The 9,365-nt window shown below is 50.1% G+C and overlaps 1 protein-coding gene across 2 annotated transcripts in view; it reads right to left on the bottom strand.

Annotated features, from left to right (window-relative positions):
• Positions 1-761: 761 nt before the first annotated feature.
• GBF1 (golgi brefeldin A resistant guanine nucleotide exchange factor 1) overlaps positions 762-9,365 on the bottom strand; it is a 112,543-nt gene continuing 103,939 nt past the window's right edge. For both annotated transcript variants that reach the window (XM_074907306.1, XM_074907307.1), the window contains 10 exons: positions 9,013-9,176; positions 8,456-8,702; positions 7,871-8,070; positions 6,759-6,909; positions 6,274-6,404; positions 5,810-5,911; positions 5,109-5,222; positions 4,693-4,870; positions 4,362-4,496; positions 762-4,012 (listed from right to left, as the gene is read on the bottom strand). In XM_074907306.1, coding sequence (XP_074763407.1) covers positions 3,726-4,012; positions 4,362-4,496; positions 4,693-4,870; positions 5,109-5,222; positions 5,810-5,911; positions 6,274-6,404; positions 6,759-6,909; positions 7,871-8,070; positions 8,456-8,702; positions 9,013-9,176 — 1,709 coding nt within the window. In that variant the 3' untranslated portion in view covers positions 762-3,725. The remainder of the gene's footprint in view (positions 4,013-4,361; positions 4,497-4,692; positions 4,871-5,108; positions 5,223-5,809; positions 5,912-6,273; positions 6,405-6,758; positions 6,910-7,870; positions 8,071-8,455; positions 8,703-9,012; positions 9,177-9,365) is intronic.

Below are 9,365 nucleotides of genomic sequence, written 5' to 3'. Positions count from 1 at the left end.
GTATTGCGGACTGGAACCTGTAGTCTGGGGGGGATGTCATCTCCCTGGGTGCTGCGAGCCTCTGCACAGGCCCAGGGTCTCTCCTTGCAGTTCAGTACATCAGCTCTCCGACCTTTCGCTCTCCAGCACTTTGCTCCCGAGGCAGTTGTGCTCCTAAAGCTGCCCCCTCCATTGCTGTCTGGTGGGGCACAGCAGGCCTGGCCCTCCCTCTCCTGCTGGGCCCTGCAGCCGCCTGGCCTGGCCGCAGTGGGTACAACGCTGGCCAGAGCAGCGGGCACTGCCAGGGCCACAGCTGCTGCTGCCTCCAGCAGCCTTGGCAGGGCTCAGAGTGCTCCCGGGCCACGGGGCGAGCAGTACAAGCCCTGCTGGGCTGCCTTCCGTGCTGGTGGGGCGAAGGAGCAGGGCACGATGGTTTCAGGATGCATTAGGCTCTGTAACAGACGCAGATTTTTCCAGAGGAGTTCAACAGCTGGCGTTTCTAGGAATGAGGGTAACTTCTAAAAAAGCCAACTTAACTGTTTGAAGAAACTTCATGGAAATCCTTCCTACAGACCAGGTTTTCTGAGTATGCACAGATTCAATTTAAAAATTGAATCTAAAAGTGGTATTGCTTCCATTTCACAAGTTTCAGTGCCAAATTTATGTTTTACAGCCAGGGCTTAGCTTTCAATAGGGTTTTCTCCCTCTACGAAGATTCACACAATCAGGAAAACATCACCTCCACAGTAACACGTCCTACTGACACAAGCTAAATACCAATACTTATTTTATTCTGTTTCAGCAGTAGAAGTTAGAATAGAGTTCAAGGGTTTTATTGATAAAAATACATACATGCTACCTGTCAGTTGATTCTGATCTCCTTTCACTTCACTTTCCCTGTTATTTTTTCTTTGTAACACATGAAACCTTATTATTGCAAAACCCAAACAACATTCAAGTAAGTTTTTTTCTGGTTTTCCAGTCCATTCTTATTTACAGTCTAGTGAAAACTGTTTAAAGTGCAGTTCTGTCTGTCTTTCCAGTTGACATTCTTTCCATTCCAGTCCCACTTCCTGCATTTTCCTTGGGTGGCTTTTACTTTGCACCGCAATTGTGTGAATTAAGATATAACGTTCTCAGTAGAAACTAGGTTTGCAAACACAGTTTAAACACTGCATCTCCCAAACAGCTATCTGAAGGCAGCAGAAAAACTGGGCTCTGCCATTAGCTCACACCACTCTGAGAAGTCAAAGGACTGTCTGGGGATCAGAGGGCAGCAGTGCTAACATCAAGGCACTTGACAACTGAGCAATGGTTTACAAAGAGTTAATAATCTAAAAGTTTCAGTGAGCATTTTAGAGACAGTTCAGAAAAACAGAGCTGTAAATAGAAGTGAAGGCTTGGAAATACAAGACAGAGTGGTAGGCTGGATACGGAAGGGCCATGGGCAGCGCAAGGATTCAAATACATGAAAGAAAACATCTAAGGGCTGGAAGGATACAATCTCGAAACAGTGAAGGGTGGAGAAGGCTGCTGCAGTGAAAATATTCCAGGAATGGTGGAAATGGGTTAAGGGAATCAGGATGTAACCTGAATTAGGACTTTCCTAGTATGTGCATTACTCTTCCATTACACAATAGTTAGACCTTTGCTCATACAATTCAAACAAACTCCAAGTTTTTAAACCCCTTATCAAGCCCACAGGAGTCTCTTGGAATCCTTGTGATAGGGAAGGCATTGGTGCCTCATGCAGCTCTATGGACACTGTGGCACTGTGTGGATCTTGCCACAAGACAAAGTAGAAAATATCAGGAGGGAACTATGTCTAGTTATCCATTTCGGTGGCAAGCATTAGCCCTGGAAGAGCCCAGGATCTCTCATGCCCCATCAGTGGAAACAAGTGTTTCCTCCTCATCAGACAGAAAATGCTCCCTTCTCTGAAATCAGCCAGATTGTCACTGAGGTCTCTGTCCTGGCTGTGTGCCGAGATGTCACAGGGCACCTGCTCCTCAGCCCTAGTCTCCTTCCTCAGTCCTGGCGGTGTGTGAGCACACACCAACATAACACCGGAAACTTTACAGCCAACACTGAACTGTTGCCAGATGCAAAAGCAATCTGGCTCCCATGATGGGAAGTATTTCTGCTTAGTCCACTGCAGCCCCCCATGAGCTGACTACTCGTTAGCACAAGTCCCTCCATGCTCCCTGCACACAGAGCACACTGTTGGAGGATCCTGCTGTGTCAAGCCAGGGGGCTGGCAGTTGGGCACAGCACCTTGACAACTAAACTCCTCTCTTCCCAAAGCTCTGAGCTGCAGAACCACGACAGAAAAGGAGTGCAACACTTGAGCATTCATTTACAGGATGTGTTTATTACACTGTAAAAAGTCCATTGGATTTGTAGCCATTTACTCTGTATGTACACTGGTTGTACTCCCACCCCAACCGTAGGTTCCTCTCAGTACAGTATACACTGGCTTGGAGTCCCGCTCATGCCCCTCCCAGTCACCAGTGGGTTTTCTGAGACTGATATTATTGAGAATTTAGCCAGCTAATTAAGAGAGGGGAAGAACAGAGATGCAGCACTTGCCAGGCAGCCAGCTCTGTCTGGGGCACAAGGGGGTGGAAGAGCGGGACATCCTTGCTGCAAGGCAGAAGCACAAGAATGACTACCATGGTGCCAGCTGCAGGGGCGCTCTAGGTGAAGCAGGTGGGCTCACAACAACTAGAAGATGCAGAAGAGTGCAGTCTCTGCAGAGCTTCCAAGAGAAAGCACAGGAGACTTACTGGGCATCCATCAGGAGGTGCCCCAGATCCCCACATCTTCTCTAGCTGAAGAGGATGTTCTCCTGAGGAATGGGGCTGGACACCAAGAGGCCAATGTAGCTAGTGGGGGACCACAGAGCACTGCTGTGCACCCCAGGGAAGTGGCTCCCCAGGTGCTGTTTGAGAGACGGCCATGGTGCTCTGCTCTCAGCTCACGAGACTCTGCATTTCCTTCTCATCTGCTCAACTAGGCAGAGCCTTCTGAATTTGTTCCCTCCAGCTAGAAAGCCTGATTACATTTACAGGAGGAGAAGGGAGGAGAGCAGTGCTGCCCCTAGCAGGCTGCCCTGCTCCCTGTCTAGCATGGGGATTGGTGTGATCCATGTGGCAGAAGGAAAGCATGTGGCCACAGCAGACAAGAAGCCCTATGTAGCAAGCTGGGAGCTGCACTGCAAGCAATCCACATTTCTACACAAAATTCTCAACCTGCTGAACCCAAGCATGCCCAGAGCCCAAACAAAGCAGTGCGACCAGAAGCATGGGCAAGAAAGCTAGGGAATGGCTGGGTAATTATCCAGGGACTGGGCTCAATAACCAGTCAGTACAGGCAGTCCTGTACTGCAGCCCCTCTCTGGTGTGACATCAAAGAGTTTTCCCTCTCCACCAGATGAACTAGTGGCAGCTTGGTCCCAGGCTGCTGGGTGCAGGCGTTGCCTGGCCCCTGAGCTTGTGAAGGCAAGACAAGACTGGTGAGTGGAACCAGGTGCCCCTCCAAGATGACAGGGATTTCTAGGTGGATTTCTAGGCGGTTGCCCCAAGAAGGGAGCAGAATGAGATGTGCTTCAGGGGACTGTGGCAGCAGCCCTTCTGCTCAGATTAGCATCATCTTCCAAAACAAACATGCCCACTACCAGAGAACATTTGGCCAGCATCCTCCACCCACAAAGCTTCCTCAGCAGACAGTTCTCAGACACCCTCAAACTAATTGACTTCAGAGGTTGTCATGGGGTCAGAGGGCCGTGGAGTAGCTAAGAGGGGAACAGGAGAGGTGGCCTCAATTAGGGCTGGGTTGAGAATGATTGGCAGAGTCATAGGTGGCACCCCAACCTGCAGGGGAGAGGCAAGAGGCTGCAGGATGAGTGGTGGCTGTGCTGTCGTAGGAGGTATGTCTGTAACGGGGCTTGTCTTTGTTGGAGCTGATGCTGGGAAAGAAGGAGAGGCAGAGGTGCTGATGGTGGGTGAGGCAGGTGCAATGACTCTCTCAGACTCTGGAAAAAGGAAAAGACAAAACACATCCTTATACAGGCTCTGACAAAGTCACCTTTCAGCTCAAAGCTAAGCAGGGCTGAAGATCAGCTCAGGGGCCTTTTCAGACTTGCCCCTTCCACATACCTTCATATGAGGCCCTAAGGAGCAGGTGCCGATGACAGGCATTCTGCCCAACCTCTGCCCACCCCCATAACCTCAGCAAGAAGGCCACAAACTACCCGTTTGGAAGCACAACAGTTCCACAACACCAGAGGCCTGGTACTGTAGGTCATGCTAAACCAAGGAAAAGCAGATGCACACCACCCATGCTGGGAAGACAATTCTGGAAAGAAAAAAAATGGGACTCACCACTGGCACCCAGTTCACAGGGCTTCTCCAAAGGAGCCAGGTGGGTGGCTGGCCTCACATCTCCCACAGGAGAAGGGGGCAGGGCAGACGCTATTGATTTCTGATGCTGCTCCACTGGTATGCTGGGGATAGGATCTAGGAAAACAAAACAAGCAGTGAGGCCACGCACCAGTTTGCTCACCCTCAGTTTGTCCTCCTCGTGCCAAGCTCCCACAGCCTCCTGGCACCTATCATTTATTCAGCACTCAGGCACTATGGCAGCTGGGTACTGGACAAGGTGCAAGCACTGGGTCCAAGAACTGGTTTCATAAGGTTTCTCAGCCCGTTGTACCTTGGATGACTGTCTGTTTGAAGAGCTCATCCCGCAGCCTAGGTAAGAAACAGTCAATCCGCTCCCAGGTGATCTCCCAGAGATCTGAGTATCCTGTCCGTGAGTCAGCACTGTGGAATATCCCAGCCGTATCCATTACAAGCAGCATATTCTTCAGAGACTCTGGAATGGCCTCCAGCTGTGATGAGAGAGACTCCTCAGGACACAGAGAATGGATATATAGCAATGAACAAAAGCTCAAAACAGCTGATGGGCTGTTTTGGACACAGAGGCCAAGGGGAGAGACCATAGAAAAAAATTGTTTTGGAAGGATTAAAAGGTTAAAAAAGCCCCCAACAAACCACATTTCAAGTTTAGAAGGTTAAAATCAATGAGTGTTTTTTCACAGAACTGCAGCATCACTTTTATCACCTTACCAGTAAGTCACTGGAGCCAGCATGCATGTATTTGTCCATAAAGTCCAGGATTGTCAGCCACAGGGCAGCAAAGGTGGTCAGAGAGAGCAGCGGGGAGAGATGCTGTAGGAACACCTAGGAAAAAATACAACTACTGTCAACAAGTAGTATGAGGGCTGCTGCTCATAGCTTGACAAGTCAGTCTTGCAAATGTGGAACTCCTCCTCCTTGTGGCAGGCTAGGAGCATGCACAGGCCCAGCCTGAGAATGCCAGAGGCCTCCACTCTTCTGAGCTGCATATATAAGAGTGAGCCTTGTCTCTTTTGCATGAGGCCACTGCAGTCTGCACCACCACATCTTCCAGCCCATCCAGACTCTCTGCTTTAGGTCAGTACTATCAGCTTGTGATGTGCATTATTTCACCACTAGAACAGACTGTCTTCAACTAAAGTTGGCTGAAATACTTCTCTCTCCATCCTTCATAAAGTTACAAACTCCTTCCTGGCAACTTTTCCAAAGGCCAGGATCATGGAGACAGTTCTGGAAAGAAGGCATGTCCCACCAGCAGAAGGTGGTGCAGAAGCCCAGCAGCAAAGACAGTCAAACTAGCAAACCGAGACCTGTCCATGTCAGAGGTGCTGAGACACTAACACAGCAAACAGCTTGGTTTTCTTGAGGCAAATATTTTCCCCTGAGGTTTCAGGCAACAGAAGCATGCTCACCTTAGAGAGTAGTGTTGAGGCTCTCATCCTAGTTTCTTCCATCCCACCAACATCAGCTGGACTGATGTTCTCAAGCAGCTTCGTTAGCAGAGGAAACAGCACCTGTTGGATTGGACACACTGATATTTCAGAGCTGAAAAATAATTGACGGGATATGCATAGACAGCCTTACAGGAAGGAGCTGACTTTTGGCACTGGTGGCTTCTAAGCAGAGAGCATCGGAGAAGCAATGGGAAGGAGAAATGAGCAGATGCACTTCAGTACTCCTAGAGGCTCTGTCAGAAGCCTAAGCAGAGAGGAACTTCCTACAGGATCAGGGTAGGGAACACCTTGTCTGTTGTGGTAAACAAGCTGCTCAGGAAGACAGTGCTGAAGTAGCACACCATTCTGCTACTCCTGCACACAACTCTGCTCCTCTTAACAATGCTGTCCTGCCTACATGCCCAGCCCACCCAGAAGGTTACCTTGTTGAAGCAGGACTCCCATTCCAGGGCATCCAGGGCCTGCAGGTCATGTACCAGGAGGGCCCGCTGCAAGTAAGTGAGTGCCTGCATCCGTACCTGGCGTCGGGCATCACAGCACAGCCAGGCAATACCTGCAAGAGAGGGATTCAGGGCAAAGCCTTCAGGGAAATTGCCACATCCCTACTTCCCCAGTCTAGGGTGAAAAGTCTAATGAGGATCAAACACTCTGCAGAAAAAAACAAGAAAAAGGTTTATACTTGTTCCAGGTCACAGACTGGGAATCTACTGTCAGGTCCAGAAGCAAGCTGGCAGCTAACTCAAGCTAAAGATACCTTTCCAGATCTGATCCAAGTTCTTTTTCAATTACAGCAGACCCTAAAAACAACCTCCGCCTGCCTTCTGCAGTTCTTGGCTCAACTTTCTTAAGTGCTGCCATTATTTTGGAAGCATCTCTGCCCACTGTCACCACAAGGGGATGGCTTTACCCTGTAGCAAAGGACACCAGCAGTTGGACCACAGCGTTCGGGAATCTGCTTCGATTTTCCTCCCTCCTGTCTCTAGATGGCGTTGCTCCTCTGCCCAGGAGCTGTAGATGGTGGCCGCTCGTGTGTGCAAGGTGTGCATGAGGTCCAGGAGCTGCAAGTCAAGCATCATATTAAGCAACACACAGGGCTTAAATTTTTGAAGCAACCCTCATCTCTGCTCTTCCCCAAACCGATGCCAAAAGGCTCACAGCTACTCAAGCCTGCCTCCTGTATGTACACAACCATGTATAGCTCTGGAGATGGTGGCAGGCCCTGCTGTCTGTGCCCTCCCTAAGTGGTCAAGTGCCAGGTATCTTCAGCAAGATTTGTGTGAGTTCAGTAGCCATGTCAATCCCATCTTCGAGGAACAGCATGCCAATCCTGCCAGGAGAAAGAATGGAGCTTTCCTGACACAAAGCATGGACTCTTCCAGGCAGAGGGAGAAACCCAGTGATCCAGCTATGCTGCCCAGGAATAACTCTCTGTAACTTTGTTTTTAAAAATTAGACAAAAAAACTATGAAGGAAGGTCTCTCAGAACAGCTCTGTATGAGCAAATGACAGCATACTTGTCACTCTACTGCTGAACTGAGACCCAACAGCCTGGCAGTCAGCAGGCCTGTGCCTTCATACCTTTGAAGTACCAGCTGGAGAGAGAAATGACTCCCTCGTCTCAGCCCTTTCTACTTGAAACCTCAGTGCCTCAGCCCACAGGGTTTTCCTCTCTCCACAAGCTCAGATGCCCTGTCAGATGCCCACTAACCCTACACCTCATGCCTCCAAATGCCCTTGAGCCACATCCACCTTACCTACCATAGCAGCTCAGAGATCCAGACCCCACCCTCCTTGCTTCTCACAGGACTTCTCTTTCCACAGCTATGCTGTTTTTACCTGTCCAAACTGCATCTTCCTTTTTCACTGCAGAGACACGCACTGCCACGAGAGCTACCCTCTGCCATCCAGTGCCCACTAACACAGGATGCAGCCCCCACCTCACCCCATGAAGAACCCCAGTGACTCCCTAGCAAGGCCTGAGTATGGGAAAGGAGAGGAGGAAATCCTTGCTATACTTACGTCCTGACTAACCTGTAAAGACACAGTGTGGTAGCTGGCAGGGATGCTCTCATCCTCATCCTCATCACTGTGTGTGTGCACCTGGTGCTGGCTCAAGGCTCGTGACCGCCGTGTGGAGCTCTCCTTTGGCTTTTTTTTTAACCGACTGGATTTACTGTCATACCTGTGGCTTTTCCCTCTCTTCTCCTGGGACTTGTAGCCTAGAAAGTGAAAGGCAGCAACATACCATATACACACTCCACCCACAAAATTTGCTGCCCTTCAACACATACAGCAGCCACCTTTTAATATCCCCCCTGTCCTGTGAGATTACTACTTGCTTGAAGAGGTACCCCCCACACCCCTCAGGAAAAGCCTTCAGCAACAGCTGATACTGCTGCCTCCACATCAGCTCCAGACCTCCCCCTATCCCAGAGAGAGCCAAGAATAAGGTCCCTGCTGCCAGCAGCAGCAGCCAGGACACTTTTCTCACAGCAGACCATCTTCTTGGGGTTGGGGACTCATTCCCTGACAGTATACTTCACAATTCTTGCTGACTGGCCATCCCAAGCCCAATCCTGATTGTCAAATCAAGGGCCACCTTACCCCCATTCAAGCTCGCCTCCACAAAGATGCGGATGGTTTTGACACAGAGTTCGAAGTTCTCGGGTGTAACGTGGGCAGCATCTCGCACGATGAAGGACAGGGACTCTACGCACTTCATGAGAGACTTTGTGTCATGTGGGCCCAAATCCAGCCCCACAGTCAGGCTGTACTGGTTGACAAGAGGAGATGGCCCCAGCCTGCTAAGCCCAGCAGTGGGTCTAGAGGTGTCGATGTCATCTTTCCCCACCTGCAGGGCACAGCAAGAAGGTAGCAGGAGAGGGCAGCATAACAAGCAGCACCTCATGCACATGCCGAAAATGCCTTTCTTCTGAAGCCAACAGGAAACATTTCTGTAGGATCTATTTCCCTTTCTTCCTCACTGGCCTCCAAGCTTTCTCCTCTCCATCTGCACCTCCTCCCCATTCTCCCTTTACATTGTCAGCTCATCTTAGCTCTCTTTTCTATTGTCTTATTCTTTCTCTCCCTACCACACCCTATGTCCACAACCATGCTAAGAGTAGTCTTCTTCAGGCACCAGAAGCCCACTGGCTACTCACCACTAGCCAGCCACTGTTCATGACATCCACATCTGTGACCGAGCGATGCATCTTGCCTGGCTTCCCATGGTCTGTGTACACCTCCGAATCAGAGGTGTAGCCTCGGTCCAGGCCCATGTCGCTGGGATGACAGGAGGAGGAGACTTCGCTGTCTGACTGAGCACCTTCAATACAAAAGGCATAGGTTTTAGATCAAAGCCAAATCAAGAAGTTGGAAGAGTAACTATGGATAAGGGAGAAGCAATCCAGATTAGTCAGATCCGCATCAGCTAGGAACCACCAGTGGGCCCTGGAAGAAACTGGGCCAGGTCTCTCCTCCCGCAAGAGGAAGAACAACTACGACAGAAGCGTGC

The sequence above is a fragment of the Athene noctua genome, chromosome 5, assembly GCF_965140245.1.
Source record: "Athene noctua chromosome 5, bAthNoc1.hap1.1, whole genome shotgun sequence".
Lineage (NCBI taxonomy): Eukaryota > Metazoa > Chordata > Aves > Strigiformes > Strigidae > Athene > Athene noctua.
This window is presented reverse-complemented; position numbering and strand designations above follow the sequence as displayed.